Here is a 16,518-nt window from a genome sequence, read left to right on the forward strand (position 1 = left end):
TGTGGGGTGTCCCTGCCCATGGCGGGGGGGTTGGAACTAGATGATCCTTGTGGTCCCTTCCAACCCTGACTGATACTATGATACTATGAATATATATGTGTGTGTATATATGTGTGTGTGTGTATATATGTATATATATATGTGTGTGTGTATATATATGTGTGTATAAGTATATCTATATATATATATTCTATATAAATATAGATATAAATATCTATATTTATAAATTTATAAATATATATTTAATATCTATATTTATAAATATAGATATAAAATATCTATATAAATATAGATATAAAATATAGATATAGATAGATATAGCTAGAAAATATATATATTATATATATATAATGTAATATATAGCCACATAATATATAAGTTATATATTATATATAAATTTATAATATATATATTAATAATATTAATATATACTTGAACATATATAGAGATATATAATTGAATATATATAGTTGAATATATGTGTGTGTATATATATGTGTATATATATATGTGTATATATATATGTATATTGATAGATAGATAGATAGATAGATAGATAGATAGATAGATAGATAGATAGATAGATAGAAAGAAAACCGTGATAATGTGCTATGCTCTGGTACACTGTGATACAATGTCGATCCTGCGGTTGGTGTGAGGCAGCTTTCCGGCTGAACTCGCCCTGCTGCTGGCCGGGAAAGGCAGCAGCCCGAGCGGACTACAAGTCCCAGGCTGCCGCGGTCTCTTTGTTCGGCAGCGGGGTCAGAGCCTGCCCCGCCGGGGCCGGGGCGCCGCAGCGGGGGCGGCCCCGGAGCCGCCTCCTGCCTCTTTGTGCCGCCCGCGGCTGCGGATCTGCGGCGGGACTGCGAGTTTTGAATTTTGGCGCCCGGCTGCAAACTGTTCACCAACCGCCCCTGGAGCGGCTCCAGCCCCCGGCCGCCTCCCGGGGCTGCGGCGTTGTTCCCTCCCTCCCTTCGAGCCGACAGACGCCCGGCCAGCGGCCAGCCCTGCACTCGGGGTGAACTCTTTCTCCCTCGCGGTGCCAGCGATTCCTGCGAGCTGAGTTAGAAACTTGGGTTACGTGAAGGCAGGGGGGTGGAAATATGTTAGGAATGCTGAAATCCTCTGCCACGAGCACGCCTGGGTGGGTTAGCCGCTTTCTCCTCTTGCGGTTTGCACAGCTGGCAGAGCTTGGAGACACTTGTCAAGCTTTTTGATTGATACGTGGAGTTCAGATGTAAATCATGACGTTTAGCCCAAACTCCCTCATTATTCTGTCAGGGTTTTTTTAAGGTAATGGCTTAGAAACTTGGACTGTTTCAAAGGATTTGGTTTGCTTCCCCCCACCCCCTCGCCCTCCCCAGTGCTGGGATCGACAGTGTGGCAGTAAAAAGATTCTTCTTGTTGGTTTTATGAATATACTCCCTGAAATATGCCTCAACAACAATACCTCACATTTTCTACATTTTTAGGAGCTCCTTTTCCTCAGCAGTGACCAGAACATTTGCACACTTCCATCCTTGCCACTCTTCTCCACTCTTAACTGAACTTGGAAGCTCCTCTCTCTGCCGAAAAGCAGACTGGGAGGAGGGCTAAGGGGGAGGAAAGCACCAAGGGAGGAGGGGAAGTACCGGAGCTGAGAGCCCACCAGACAAGTGTGTCTTACAAAGAGCACAATGCCTGCTTCAGCTGTGGAATTAGCATCTGTTCAAATGCTGGCCCCCTCGGATCACTCTGATGAGAGAGGTTAGCCTCCCAGCAGTCACTGCTGCCATTCTTCTCTCAATATTTAGCAATTAGTTTTTCATTAATGACCCTAACAGTTCCCTGCCTGCCAAAACAACTCTGTAATGAACTCCTGGATGTGGCTCTGACCAACCTGATCTAGTGTGAGAGGACCCTGCTCATGGCAGGAGGGTTGGAACTAGATGATCCTTGAGGTCCCTTCCAAGCCTAACAATTCCATGATTCTATGATCCCTCTGCTTTCAGAAGGTAGAATTAATTTGTTAGCCTCAGGCACAATTGTTTGCTGTTTAATGATGAAGGGATGTCTCAGCCTTACCTGGCTGGGTGGCAGAGGAGCCATGGCCATCCCTGGGGGTGCATCCCCATGGCTTTGCAGACTGGGAAGCTGTTTGGAGCACACCAAGGCTCCTGCCCCCTCGGGTTTACTCCGTGGAAAGCAGAGCACAGGAGAAGGCTGCTGCACGGCCAGGTTCCACCCTGATAGAGCCAGCAACTTAGAAGTGCCCTGAGCCCAGCACTGGAGCTCTAGCTCAAAGGTTCTTGCAACTTATCTGACTGCCCAGGTAGGATAAAATCAATGTTTGAGGTGTGAGGGAACTCAGAGAGCAGTGACAGGCTCTGCCCAGCACCGAGTGGTTCTGCCATCAATGGATTACTGGCAGCAGTGACACAAAGGGGGACCTCAGGTCTGCTGTGGTGCAGAGCATCTCAGCCCCTGCCCAGCTTCCTGTACAGCTGGGTGTGACAAACGTTCTGATGCTGCCTGGGATTTCACAATGACTCTGTGAAGACAGGGCTGGAGGTGCAGGATTTCCACTGCCACTTCTTACTCAACTGCTTTACTTTCTCAGCAGCTGCTGCCATGCCCTTCTCATTCTACACTCTGTTATCTCTCTGTCTTTAGCAGCAGGATTATTTCTGTCATTTCTGTGCTTGCCTAACTTGTCCCCCTGCCTCATGTCCCTTATCTCCCTCTGAACAGCCTCTCAGTGTTCAATTGATTGTCTCAGACATTTTCATTAACTCCAGGAAGGGGCAAGGCTTGAATGGATGGCACAGAACAGTTTCCTATCTGTCCAAATTCAACCCAGCCCCAGCATTAGTGCTTTGAAACTTGCCAGCAGCCACTGCAAATCTGGAAGAAGCACTCAGACCTCACCACGGATTTCTGCTCCACAATTCCAGCTTTCCTTGACTAAAATTGCTCCCAGCAGTGCCAGGACAGAAAGCACCACAGCAGGCAGAGAAGATTACTGGTGTGGCATGTGTCATGGATGAGAGCTTCCTCATCTGCCATGGGAAGGTTTGCTGGGAGTCATGTAAGAGGGAGGAACACAGTGCAGAGTTGTGGGGTAAAGGCAGACAGGCAGCAGTCTGCAGCACATGGAGCATTCTCAAGACACTCTGACATTCACAGGCTGTGTTTATTTCTAGTTCCAGGCACACAGTGTTTGGTAGAAGCCTCTGCTGCAGCCTTAACCTCCTTGTTGAGGCAGATTTCAACTTGTGTCACAGATTACATCGAGTTGGAAGGGACCCTCAAAGAGCATCTCAGCCAACCCCCTGCAGGCAGCAGGGGCACCTCCAGCCAGAGCAGGCTGCCCAGGGCCCCATGAAGTCTGATCTTGGATGTCTCCAGGGATGGAGCCTCCACCACCTCCCTGAGCAACCTGTTCCCCACCCTCACTGTGCAGAACTTGCTCCTGATGTCCAACCTAACTCTGCCCTGCTCCACTTTCAAACCACTGCTCCTCAGCCTATCCCCACAGCCCCTTCTGAGCAGTCCCTCCCCAGCCTGCCTGCAGGCTCCCTGCAGATACTGAAATGCAGCTCTGAGGTCTCCCTGGAGCCTTCTGTTCTCCAGGCTTCACAACCCCAGCCTGGCCCAATGGCAGAGGTTCTCTGATGGTTTTTGTGGCCTCCTCTGCACCTGCTCCAGCAGGTCCTTGTCCTTTTTGTGCTGGGGGTCCATGGGTGGACACAGCACTGCAGGTGAGGTGTCACAGTGGGGGAAGAGTTAAGCAAACCCAAGGAGGAGAATTCAGGTCTGTGCCTGGGATTGTTCATTCCTTTGTGGGGAGAGGGTGTGGGTGGCTCTTCAGGCTCTTGCACTGGAACCAGGCCCTGGCTCTCATGTGACCAGAAATGTCATTTAAATCCCCTCTCATATCCTTTCCCCACCTCAACAGAAAAGTGGCAAAGGAAGCAGGGGGTGGCAGAGCCCAGGGCTCCTCAACTGTCCACAGTTCCACTTTGTCCCTTTTGCACAGAGTGATTTACTTTGACAGCAGATGCTCAGAAGAGCCATGCCTGGGAGGCTTTCTCCAGCACCACTGCTCACAGCCTGTGGCAGGCAAAGAAGTGTGGCAGTGTGAGCTACAGCACAGCCTTCAGTGCAGCATTAGCTGCTGGGGCTTCCCCTCCCTGGCTCCCCAGAGCTCAGGAGTCCTTCCAGGCTAATAGGAACATAGATTTCTTGGCAGCAAATCTCTGTGCAAACAGCATTGAAAAGAGTTGAGGTGGCCAGGTAGGAACAATGCAGCCACTTCCTTCTAGTCAGGCTGCCAGCAGCCCTGGAGCCTGCAGAGATGGAGCCAAGGGCAAGCTGCTGTTTGTGCAGGCATCTGAGTTCAAGGAAGGGATCATTCAGATCACTTCTAATGACAGATCAGGGCCATGGGCTCTGGAGTGAGGAGCTTTGATTTTCACACAGAGAGCTGGAGTTCATTCATAGATTCATAGAATGGTTGGAAAGGATCTTCAAGCTCAGCCAGCTCCAAGCCCCTGCCATGGGCAGGGACACCTCCCACCAGCACAGCTTGCTCAAGGCCTCATCCAGCCTGGCCTTGAACACCTCCAGGCAGGAGGCAGCCACAGCCTCCCTGGGCAACCTGTGCCAGTCTCTCCCCACCCTCACTCTCAATTTCTTCCTCATCTCCAGTCTCAGTCTCCCCTCTCCCAGCTCAAAGTCATTGTTCCTCATCCTGGCACTCCCAGCCCTGGTCCAAAGTCCCTCCCCAGCTCTCCTGGAGCCCTTCAGGTACTGGAAGGCTGCTCTGAGGTCTCCCTGGAGCCTTCTCTTCTCCAGGCTGAACAGCCCCAGCTCTCCCAGCCTGAACCCGTAGGGAAGTGCTGCACTCTCTGCTCATCCTCATGACCCTCCCCCAGCCCCCTCCAGCAGCTCCATGTCTCGGTTGCACTTCCAGGGCTCCAAAGACTCCGCAGCCTGCCCGGACAGCCGCAGGCTCTCGGCGCTGCTAGGCCACATCGAGTCCTCATCTCTGGGCGGTTTGCAGCTCGGAGGCTGCAGCGGAGCAGGGTGGGGGCCGGCTCTGGCCGCGGCTCCCGTGGGCTTACAAAGCTTCTCTGTGTCAGCCAGGAGCGATCCCAGCCCCGCTCCGCGATCCTCTGAGCTCATCGCTGCTGCCGCGGGGCTGCGGCTGGGGCCGGCAGCGCTCCCCCCGCCCCGCCCGGGGCTGTACCAAAGCCGGCAGCGCTCCCCCCGCCCCGCCCGGGGCTGTACCAAGGCTGGCAGCGCTCCCCCCGCCCCGCCCGGGGCTGTACCAAGGCCGGCAGCGCTCCCCCCGCCCCGCCCGGGGCTGTACCAAGGCCGGCAGCGCTCCCCTGGCCGATGAGCACAGCCAGCCCCCTGGGCTGTTCAAAACAACTGTTTGGCGCCGCAGTTTCAAATGCACGGAGCAACTGCAGCTGGCTCCCTGCCGGCTGTTTGCATCTCTTTCCCCCAGGCAGCTGCAGTAACCTGTTGTGATCCTCAGGGCTGGCCGGGCTGGCTCAGCCTCTGCCCCGCAGGTGGCTCAGGATTGCAGTTTGACTCTGATAAACCAACAAAACCACCCCGACACCCCACCCCCCACCCCCCCTGAACACCCCCAGCCCCCTCAGCTGCTCCTCCCCAGCCCTCTTCTCCAGACCCTTCCTCAGCTTTGTTGCCCTTCTCCAGACCTGCTCCAGCCTCTCAATGTTCTTCTTGAAGTGAGGGCACAAAACTGAGCCAAGGATTTGAGCTGTACCCTCCCCAGTGCCCAGTCCAGGGGCACCATCCCTGCCCTGCTCCTGCTGCCCACACCACTGCTGCTCCAGGCCAGGCTGCTGCTGCCCTTCTTGCCCAGCTGGGCACTGCTGGCTCATGTCCAGCTGCTGGCACCCAGCACCCCCAGAGCCTTTTCCTCCAGGCAGTTTCCATACACTCTGCCCCCAGCCTGGAGCCTTCCTGGGGTTGTTGTGACCCAAGTGCAGGACCCAGCCCTTGGCCTGGTTGAACCTCATCCCTCTGACCTCAGCCATGGATCCAGCCTGGCCAAATCCCTCTGCAGAGCCTCCTGCCCTGCAGCAGATCTGCATCCCGCCCTGTTCAGTGTCATCTGCAAACTGCCTGAGGGTGTTGTGCTGGTCTGACCTGGACTGGCTGGGCAGGAGCTCTGCTGTGTGCCAGCCTGCCCTGCCTGCTGCAAAGCAGCAATCACCAACCCCCCACCACAGCCCTGCTGCTGAGCAAACACATTTTGATGCTGTCACTCCGTGGTTCTGCCTCAGTGACCACCACACCCAGCCTCCCAGTGCAGGGCTTGGGTCTGCAGGACTGGCCCCAGGCCAGAGGGAGGAAAGCCTCCAGCCTACACCTGGTGAGGAGCTGGAGTCCTTCCAGCAGGGGGACTGGGCACCTCGGTGCCTCATAGCTGCTCAGCCAACCTCAGGACAGCAGTGGCTGAGGCTCAGGGGAGACCTCCTGGCTCCCTACAACTCCCTGAAAGGAGGTTGGAGCCAAGTCAGGGTTGATCTCTTCTCCCCAGGAACAAACAAGTGAACAAGAGGAGATGGCCTCAGGTTGCCCCAGGGGAGGCTTAGGTTGGACAGGAGGACCAATTTCTACTCCAAAAAGGTTGTCAAGGCCTGGCCCAGGCTGCACAGGGCAGTGGTGGAGTCCCCATCCCTGGAGGGGTTTCCAAGGCATGGAGATGTGGTGCTGAGGGCCATGGGGTGGTGGTGCCCTGGCAGGGGTGAGGCTTGGGGTGGGTGATCTGCAAGGTCTCCCCTGTGATTCTGTGCCTCTCTGGCTGCATCACCAGAAAGCTGAAGGAGGAAACCCTGCCTGGAGAGTCCATCCCTGGGAGAGCCCCCATGGCCCTGTGACTGCTCAGCCTTTGCCTTTGCCTGCTCTGCACACAAACCTCTTCCATTTTATTTCCTTCTTCATTCAAAGGGTTTTCTCCTCCCCACCCTGAACACTTCTCCTTTGGTGTCAGCAGCAGGCAGCACCAAGGCCACACCAGACAATTCATCACCAATTTTCCTGTTGGTGCTTGTCACAAATGCCTTCTCCTGCAAAAGAAACAGCAACACTGGCTTTGCACAGGCCTCTCCTGCTGGCATGCATGCCAGGAAGGACCAACACCCCCTTGCAAGGTGGATCCCCTCCTGTTGCTGCCTCTTCAGGCACCAGGCTTGCAGGGTTGTCCCTGCAATCCTTGGCCTGTTGGTAGGTCCTCTTCTGAAAGAAATGACTCAGGGCAGGACCTTATCTTTGCCCTCATCTCCTGCATCATTCTTCCTGCTTTGCTGGCTTCCCTTGGCCTGAGCAGCTCTGTGGCTGGAGGCTGCTCCCTGCCCTGCAGGAGGTCACAGGCCTGCCCCAGGCTCTGCAGATGGCCCCAGGCTCCAAGGAGCAGGGAATGTCCAAGCCCCAAGGCCTTGCTGAAGAAGCTGTGTCAGGAGAGCAGCCTTGGCACAGGGCAGGCACAGAGCACAGCTGAGAGCCAGCTCACACCCAGCTGCTCCTCTGCAGTGGTGTCAGTGGAGGAGTGAAGGGCACCCTGTCTGCTGAGGAGCCCTTCTTGCCTCTGCAGGCTCCTGCCTGGCACAGCCCTCTTGGGGTGGGTCAGAGCTGTGGCCTTGCTCAGTGGGCACAGCCTGGGCAGGCAGAGTCCAGCCACGGGCAGTGCCAGTCCGCTGGCACCAAGGCCTCCCCATGGCTCCCCTCAGGGCTGGGGGAAAGCCTGTGCCAGAGGGGTGAGGGGTCCTTCCCACAGGCACTCTGCAGCCTGGGCTCCTTCTCCTGCAGCTGCCACACAGCCACCTGCCCAGGGCACAGCCCTGGCTCCCCAGCCCCCACCCCTTGTGCTGCCCATGCCTCTTGTGCATGCTGCAGACTGAGCCCCCCTTCTCCTCTGACCTCCTCTTCCACAGCTGGGGCCTTGGCACCCCAGGAGCCTCTCTGCAGGCTCCTGTGCTGGCAGCCCCTGCTCCTGTGCACTGCCAGGAGCTGCATCCTGGGCCTGGAGCCTCCTGCCAGTTCTGAACAGCCATGGCCAGGTACAGGAGAGCCATGGAGGGCCAAGCACTCACTGAGCTAGGAATGAGAGCCAGCTCTGAACTTCCAGCTGAACCTTGGGGTCCTGACAGGCTTCACTGAGATGCCAGCCTGTGGAGGCTGCTCATGGCTGGGACACAACTGGGCTGAGCTCAGCTGGCCCCCCAGGGCTGCCCAAAGGGGCAATGCACCCTGGCTGCCACAGCCACACCTCCCAACCTTCTGCCTCTGCCTGCATGGACCCCAAGGGCATGGACACATCCCCATGGGGACCATCCTGGCACTGCCAGGCATTGGCCACCTCATCAAAGGCAGCAGAGACAGCAGTGGTGGCTGAGCTTGTCCAGAGGGAAGTCTGTAGGGCTGGAGATGCCTTTCCCACCTGAGAAGGGTGACCCTTCCCATGCCCAGCAGCAGCAAAGCAAGGAGCCACTGGACCTGCTGGAGGGGAAGCTGGCCTGGGGAGGGAGCAGCAGGTGGAATGCCAGGATGACTGCCACACCTCAGTGCTCCTCAGTGCCAGGAGGAGCTGGTGCCCCGAGCACACCCTCTGCAGCTGGCACTGATGAGCAGCTGCCAAGGAAGACCAAAGCTGAGGCTCTCCTGCACCTCCAACTGCAGCAGTGGATAGGAAATGAGAGCATTTCCATGCATGGCCACAGAGGGGAAGGATCTTTGCCCAGATGGTGGAGTCCACGTGGTGCAAGCCCCAGTCCAGCCCCAGAAGGGTTAAATCCTTTCCTTCAGCAGAGGAACTGGCAGCTGCAGAGGGCTCCTCTGCTCAGAGCAGGCAGTTGGACTGGCCAGGTGGATGAAACCCATGGCTCAGCTTCCTCCAGGGAACAGGCAGGGGTTGTTCAACAGCTCCTGCAGCAGCTGGAGGCAGAACAGATGCCAGTCTGTGGCAGCACAGGTGACAGCTCCAGCAGTGCTCTCAGAGGAGCCTCTGCACAAAACCTGAGCTTACACAGACAGGAAGCCTCCCTGCTCAGTGCTGTCTCCTCAGGGGAACTGCTGCAGGGCTGCTGCCCTTCATGAGGGCACTGCCCACACAGTGCTGAGCGTGGCTGTGCCACCCACACAGTGCTGCTTCAGAGGGGACACCATGGCTGGAGGGAAGCAGTTGGTGCCTTGCCTCTGGGGTGGGGTAGGGGGAGGCCACAAAATTAATCAGGGGGTTGGAGCAGCTCTGCTACAAGGACAGGCTGAGGGAGCTGGGGGGGTTCAGCCTGGGGAAGAGAAGGCTCCAGGGAGACCTTAGAGCAGCCTGCCAGGACCTGAAGGCATCCTACAAGAAGGCTGCAGAGGGACTGTTCCCAAAGGCCTGCAGGGACAGCACCAGGGGCAATGGCTTCAAACCAGAGCAGAGCAGATTGAGATTGGATGTGAGGAGCAAGTTCTGCACCAGGAGGCTGCTGGAACACTGCAACAGGTTGCCCAGGGAGGTGTCTGAGGTCCCATCCCTGGAGATCCTCAAGGTGAGGCTGGACAGGGCTCTGGGCAAGCTGATCTAGTGGAGGATGTCCCTGCTGAGTGCAGGGGGTTGGACTGGCTGAGCTTTGGAGGTCCCTTCCAGCCCAACCCATTCTGTGACTCTATGATTTAGCTGTTTCCTCTCCTGGTTTGGTGCTAGGGGCTGCTGGCTTCTGCAAGTTATGAAATACTCCTGGGGGACACTGCCAGGGCTTCCCCAGACCAGAGGTTTCTCTGGAGTCAGGTTCAGATTGCTTCAGCTGGAAGAAGCAAGGGCCAGTGTGAAAGGTGCTCTCTGATGTGCCAAGCAGGGCTTGGGTTAAACACAAGCTTAAACCTAGCTACTAAACCACCACCACCTGACTGCCTCCAAGCAGGGCTTGGGAGCTGTGTGACAGAGTGAGGAATATGGTCACTGCCCAGCAGAGGCAGCCACAGGTCAGCCTGGCTGGGCTGAGCCTGAGCCTGAGCCTGAGCAGGCTCCCCTGGGCTGGGGCTTCCTCAGCAAGCTTCGAGCACAGCTCTGCAGGCAGCAGAGGCACTCCAGGGGTGGAGGGCAGAGGTTTCATTCAGAGGTTCCATTCAGAGGGCAGCTCTGCAGTGACCTTCACTGCCCTCTCAAGAAGCTTAAGCAAGGATCTTGGCTTGGCTCTGCTCCCTGGACAACCCCTTTACACTCCAGGCACTCCTCCACCTCCAGCATGTGACCCACAGGGGCTGGCTGGATCCCTTCCCCAGCTCTCTCCTGCCTCCTCCAAGAGCACAGTGAAGCTTTGGTGCCAGCTCCTGCCAGTTGCCCAGGCAGTGCCAGCACAGCAGAGCTGCCCCAGCAAGGGGACCTTGCTCCTCATCACTGCTGGGTCTGACAGCTACTCCCTAGCTGGCAGAGGCAGATCTTATCACTCCTGCTGCCTCCACATCCTCTTTTCAGAGCCCTGTTCTATCTTGGTGCCTGGGGGTATTTCCATCCTCAGCTGCAGCAGTGCTGGGTGTGAGGAGCCCTGTGCAGGGTTTCAGTGGTGCCCAGGGCCAGGACAAGGAGCAAGGAGTACAAACTGGAGCCCAGGAGGTTCCAGTCTGAGCAGGAGGGGAAACTTGTTTGGTGTGAGGGTGCTGTAGGCCTGGAGCAGGCTGCCCAGAGAGGTTGTGGAGTCTCCTGCTCTGGAGACTTTAAAGGCTCATCTGGATGTGTTCCTGTGTGACCTGCCCTGGCAGGGGGGCTTGGACTGGATGACCTCCAGAGGTCCCTTCCAGCCTCACCATGCTGGGATTCTGTGATGTGCTCACAGTGGCTCTGGGAAAGGAATAAGTCAGGGAGTGTGGAGCCTTGATGCAGAATCCAGAAGAAAGGGAAATTCAGCTGAGGTACAAACTGTTTGCAAGTGCTGGGAACGTGGGAGAGGCATTTCCCACTGCTGGGATGGGGAAAAGCTGCTGGAAATGGATTTTCTCCCAGGGTCTTACGGTGGGAAGCCAAGGTCTGAAAGAGCCTTTTGCTTTTGGGGTGTTCAATGAAGCATAGGAAGCTAAAATGAGGAGAAACCCAAGGAGAGTTTGGGAACTGCCCAGCAAAGTGTCTGCAGGTCGAGTGGAGAAGCAGAAGGTGTCAGGAAGGGATCATGGCAGCAGTCAGGGTGGTGGGGCAGAGCCCCCATGCCTGCAGCACACTGCTGGGGGTTGGTGCTCACAGCCCAGCTGCAGAGCTCAGCAGCCTTCTGCCCTAGGCAAGGGGTTGTTTCAGGGGCAGAGAGCCTGGTGGGCACAGAGACAAAGCAGGAGGGGTCCCAGACAGGGAACCTAAATATCTGAGGGCTGGGGGTCAAGAGGGAGGGGCCAGGCTCTGCTCACTTGCACCCTGCCACACAGGACAAGAGGCAAGGGATGGAAACGCCAGCACAGGAGGTTCCACCTTTACATGAGGAGGAACTTCACTGTGAGGGTCCCAGAGCATTGGAGCAGGCTGCCCAGAGAGGTTGTGGAGACTCTGGAGACTTTCCAGAGCCATCTGGGTGTGCTCCTGTGTGCCCTGTGCTGGGTTCTGTGGTCCTGCTCTGGCAGGGGGTTGGACTGGATGAGCTCCGGAGGTCCCTTCCGACCCCTGGCATCCTGCGGTCTGCACCCCCCGAGCAGCCATCCCCAGGCACAAGGGCGGCGGCAGGCGCGGGGCCAGCCCCGGCTCCAGCCCTGGCCCCAGCCCCGGCGCCAGCTCCGGCTCCAGCCCTGGCCCCAGCCCCGGCTCCAGCCCCGGCTCCAGCCCCGGCCCCAGCTCCGGCTCCAGCCCCGCCCCAGCTCCGGCTCCATCCCTGGCTCCAGCCCCGGCTCCCGCCCCGGCTCCAGCCCCAGCGTCAGCCCCGGCTCCAGCCCCGGCTCCAGCCCCAGCGTCAGCCCCGGCTCCAGCCCCGGCTCCAGCCCCGGCTCCAGCCCCGGCTCCGGCTCCAGCCCCGGCTCCAGCCCCGGCCCCAGCCCGCAGCTGTCTGTCCGGACCCTGCCCTCTTGCGGAGAGCAGCGCTGGGGCCAGCCCGGCGGCGCCCACCGGCGGCTGGCACTGTCACGGCGGCAGCCAGAAGCGACACATACGCTTGTGGTTGTAAGCAGAGTTCTTCTTCCTTCACCCAGCACATATTGATGTGTTTATCACGCTGACCTGGCTGCTTCCAGCTGGTTAGCAAGTTGCTCTTAGATTCTTGTGGTTATTGCCATCCTGCCATAGTTATTGCTGCATTAGGCTGAGTCTCTTCTCCTGCAGCTCCTCAGTCTCAACCCTGCAGTTTCTCTGCCTCAAGCAGGTTACCCAAGGGTCTGTCACAAGCAGCTGCAAGCTGCCTACACCTTCAGCTCAGGGCCTTTCCAGGTATTCAAGGGTGCACAACAATCTGTTCAAGGTCAGTCTCTTCTTGGCCCACCAAGGGCTCCACAGGTGGATCACAGTTCCCCACAGGTGGCATTTGTCAGGGACAGCTGCCCTGCAGAGTCCTGTGGCACCAAAGAGTGTCTGTGCCTGGCAGCAAGGTGTGAAGCTCAGTTGTGTGTTTAAAAAGCCAAGATTTACTGTGGTCTTGTCAGTTAGTATTTTTCTTCCCAGCTCAGTGGTTTCAGTTCTAAGGAATGGAGAGGCTGAGGATGCTGGGGCTGCTTAGCTGGCAGAGGAGGCTGAAGGGGATCAGTGCTTACAGAGAACCAAGGGTGGGTGGCAGGAGGATGGAGCCAGACTCTCCTCAGTGGTCCCCAGGGACAGGACAAGAGGCAGTGAGCACAGAGCTGAACAGAGGAAGTCCAACCTGAACATGAGGAGGAGCTGCTGCACTGTGAGGGTGGCAGAGCCCTGCAGCAGGCTGCCCAGAGGGGTTGTGGAGTCTCCTTCTGCGGAGGCTTTCCAGCCCCAGCTGGCTGTGCTCTGTGTGAGCTGCCCTGGGTGACCCTGCTCTGGCAGGGGTTAGAACCGCAGAGCTGGCAGGGCTGGAAGGGACCTCCAGGCTCAGCCAGTTCCAACCCCCTGCCACGGGCAGGGACACCTCACACCACAGCAGGTTGCTCACAGCCACCTCCAGCTTGGCTGCAAACACCTCCAGGGCTGAGGCTGCCACCACCTCCCTGGGCAGCCTGTGCCAGGCTCTCACCACCCTCCTGGGGAACAACTTCTTCCTCACATCCAAGCTGAAGCAACCAACTTCTCGGGCCGCCGCCGAGCAACGGCCGGCAGCAGCGCGGAGGGAGGAGCCTCGAGCCCTTCCGCCGCGCCGCCGCTGGCCGTGGCCTAACCGACCCCCTCCGGTTCCAACCCGGGCTGGCGGCCTAAGCTCTCTGCGGCCGGCGGCGAGGACACCGCCTGCCCGCAGGGGGCGCCCTCCCCTCCCGGCCCCTGCCCGCGCCCTGGTGGCGGCGCGCGGCCGGAAGAGGCACTGTCCCGGCGTCCCGCGCGCGCTCCCTCCTTCCGGCGCGGCGCCATCAGCGAGCAGCAGGTAAGGGCCGGGCCGGGGCTTGGCGTCCATCCGCCTCCATCGGCGGCCGGTCTGACCGCTCTCTCCCGCAGACATGGCGATCCGCTACCCCATGGCCGTGGGCCTCAACAAGGGCTACAAGGTGACGAAGAACGTGTCCAAGCCCAGGCAGTGCCGGCGCCGCGGGGTGAGTGTCAGGCGAGTGCGGCCGCGCCGGGCCCCCGGGGAGGTTCTGCCGGCAGCTGCGGGGCTGGGTCGGGCGCAGGGGCTGCTGCCCGCCGCAGCCTGACGGGGAGCTCCGGACGGCTCCTGGGGTGCGCGGTTCGCTGTACGGGCGTACCAGGAACAGGGCAGTGCCGATCCAGTTCCGCCTCCATCTCCCGGCTAGAGCTCCTCGCAGCTCAGGGCCGCCCTGAGGGAAGGCTGCAGCTCGGCTCCTTCCGAGCAGCCGCCGGTGGTGGGGTGGCTGTGCTGGACTGCAGGAGGCTGTTGGGTGCCTGCAGGTGCTTGCTGTGCCGTCTGACTTGGAGGTCTAACGGAGGTGTAGGTGCCCCGGTGCGGGCGGCCACACCAGCAGCGGTGGGTGGGAGCTGAATGTGTGGCTGCTGCATTGCTGCAGGCTGGGCTGGGGAGGTGCCCATGGAGGGGGGCTTGAATGGTGAGAAGCACCGAATGCGTGTGTGGGAGCGGGTGTGGAGTGAAGGCGTTGGGTACGGCAGAGCTGGCAGCAGAGCAGCCCCAAGGCAGATGAGTTCCAGGCACTGCTGAGGCTCAGCAGGCAGCGGGGTGTTGGTGTAACTTCAGCTGGCAGCTCAGCCCCACCGCAGCCACTCACTCACTCCCCTCTGCTGAGAGGGGGAAGAGAATCAGAACAAGTGAGGAAAGTCCTGGGTTGAGATGAGGACTCCTGACCAGGTGCCCCAAAAGCTCTGCACAAGAGAAGCAAACCAAGGAGCTCATCCCCACTGCAGGCTCAGCCAGCCCCAGGAGAGCCAGGCTGCAGCACCCATAAGGGTGACTTGGGAGCAGGAACCCCAGCACTCAGGTGTCCCCCACGGTGTTCTTCCCCCAGCTCTCTGTGCTGGGCAGGCTGTGGTATGGGCTGGGATGTCCCTTTGGTCACCTGGGGTCAGCTGTCCCAGCCCTGCCCCCTCCCAGCTCCTTGTGCAGCCTGCTGTGGTGTGGGGAGCAGAGCAGCCCTTGGGTCAGCAGTGAGGACCCAGCCCTGTGTGACCAGCAGTGCTGCCAGCACAGCCCCAGCCCGTGCCAGCTGCTGTGGGGAGCATTAACCCTTCCCCAGCCAGAACCAGCAGTGGCACAGAAAGAGGCTGGGGGCGTTCTGAAGGCTCCCTCTGTGCCCCTTGGCAACCCCAGGGCTGTCCCCTGCCCAGCAGCGACACAGTGGCAGTTACCCAGGTGCCGTGGATGTGTGCCAGGAGAGGTTAGGGCAGCTGGCAGCTTGTCTCCCCGCTTGCTGAAGCAGTGTGGTTGGATGTGGTGGCTGAGGGGTGCAGCAGAGCAGACCCTCTGCGACCCTGCTGTGTGCACACTGCTGCTGAAGGGGAGGAGCAGAGCACAGAGCGCGGCCGACCTGCTCGGGGTCACTGCTGCAGGGCATCTGGCAGGGGCTGGCGCGCCCTGGGGCATGCCAGGGGCTGGGTTTGGAGCTCAGTCCGGCCCAGCCTGGCTGTGGTCAGGTTGCCCATGCCCCCTGCCCTCTGCCCCCAGCGCCTCACCAAGCACACCAAGTTCGTGCGGGACATGATCCGGGAGGTCTGCGGCTTCGCGCCCTACGAGCGGAGAGCCATGGAGCTGCTGAAGGTGTCCAAGGACAAACGAGCTCTCAAGTTCATCAAGAAGCGGGTAGGTCAGGCTGGCATCCTCATGGGCATGGCCCAGGCTGCTGGGGGCCCTTCCTGCCTTTCCCTGGGGAGTCTTTGCTGTTTAACTCCTCCTCTTTGGTTCGCAGTTGCCTGGGGAGGGCAATGTGCTGTGGGCTGGGTGGGAGAGCTGGGGCTCCAGACCTGCTGTGCTGGTTCTGCACTATCTGCACCTTGGGTATGGGAAGAGCAGAGCAGTGCTGGGGGAGACTGGGAACCATGAGTTCATTGGTGGCAGCCATGAGAGCTGGAAGCAGCTTCCACCTTGCACCAAGTACCTGAGTAAAAAGTCACAGAATGGTTTGGGTTGGAAGGGGCCTTCAAGATCATCCAGTTCCAAGCCCCTGCCCCCACCAGCACAGGCTGCTCAAGGCCTCATCCAGCCTGGCCTTGAACACCTCCACGCTTGGAGCCTCTACATCATCTCCCAGTAACCTGCTCCAGTGCCTCACCAGCTCCATGGGGAACAATTTCTTGCCAGTGACTATCCTGAATCCAGCTTCTTCCAGTTTGAAGCCATCATCTCTCATCCTGTCACTCCATGTCTTTGTCAGAAGTCCCTGCCCAGCTCTCCTGGAGCCTTCTCCTCTTCAGGCTGCCCCAGGCTCTCAGCCTGGCCTCCCAGCAGAGGGCTTCCAGCCCTGCCAGCATTGCTGTGGCCTCCTCTGGCCCTGCTCCACCAGGTCCCTGTCTGTGCTGAGGCCTCCAGAGCTGCCCCAGCACTGCAGGAGGGACTGAGCAGAGCACAGCAGAGGGCAGAATCCCCTCCCTGCCCCTGCTGCCCACACTGCTGGGGATCAGCCCAGGAGAGGGCTGGGGCTGGGCTGAGTGCACAGGGCTGAGTCAGGTGCTGCAGAGGTGAGGGCAGGTGGTGCCTGGCTGGCCACTGGAGGTGGATGGGCAGGTCTGGTCTCTGGCTACCAGGACTTCACCATCCTGCAGCCAAGTTGTGTTGTGTGCTGGGGTGGACACTGAGTGTGAGTGCCCCTGCAGGCTGGCACTCACCTTGTGCTGCTCTCTCTGCAGGTTGGCACTCACATCCGTGCCAAGAGGAAGAGAGAAGAGCTGAGCAATGTCCTGGCAGCCATGAGGAAAGCAGCTGCAAAGAAGGACTGAGCTGTGGCCTGGCTCCAATAAATCCTTTCTCACAA

General features: G+C 58.7%; 1 protein-coding gene across 1 annotated transcript; it reads left to right on the forward strand.

Annotated features, from left to right (window-relative positions):
• The first annotated feature begins 13,402 nt into the window (after positions 1-13,402).
• On the forward strand, positions 13,403-16,518 carry RPL36 (ribosomal protein L36). The gene is made up of 4 exons (XM_068156374.1): positions 13,403-13,508; positions 13,580-13,674; positions 15,216-15,350; positions 16,394-16,518. Exons 2-4 carry the CDS (start codon positions 13,582-13,584, stop codon positions 16,481-16,483), a joined length of 318 nt encoding a protein of 105 aa, XP_068012475.1. The 5' UTR covers positions 13,403-13,508; positions 13,580-13,581; the 3' UTR covers positions 16,484-16,518.

The sequence above is a fragment of the Melanerpes formicivorus genome, unplaced genomic scaffold (genome assembly GCF_026170545.1).
Source record: "Melanerpes formicivorus ecotype bairdi unplaced genomic scaffold, bMelFor1.0.p_v2 SCAF_34, whole genome shotgun sequence".
Lineage (NCBI taxonomy): Eukaryota > Metazoa > Chordata > Aves > Piciformes > Picidae > Melanerpes > Melanerpes formicivorus.

Coding starts and splice junctions, on each gene's coding strand:
- RPL36 (XM_068156374.1), top strand. CDS start 13,582: ATGGCGATCCGCTACCCCATGGCCGTGGGCCTCAACAAGGGCTACAAG. Junction 13,675..15,215: donor GGCAGTGCCGGCGCCGCGGG/GTGAGTGTCAGG, acceptor CTCTGCCCCCAG/CGCCTCACCAAGCACACCAA. Junction 15,351..16,393: donor TCAAGTTCATCAAGAAGCGG/GTAGGTCAGGCT, acceptor CTCTCTCTGCAG/GTTGGCACTCACATCCGTGC.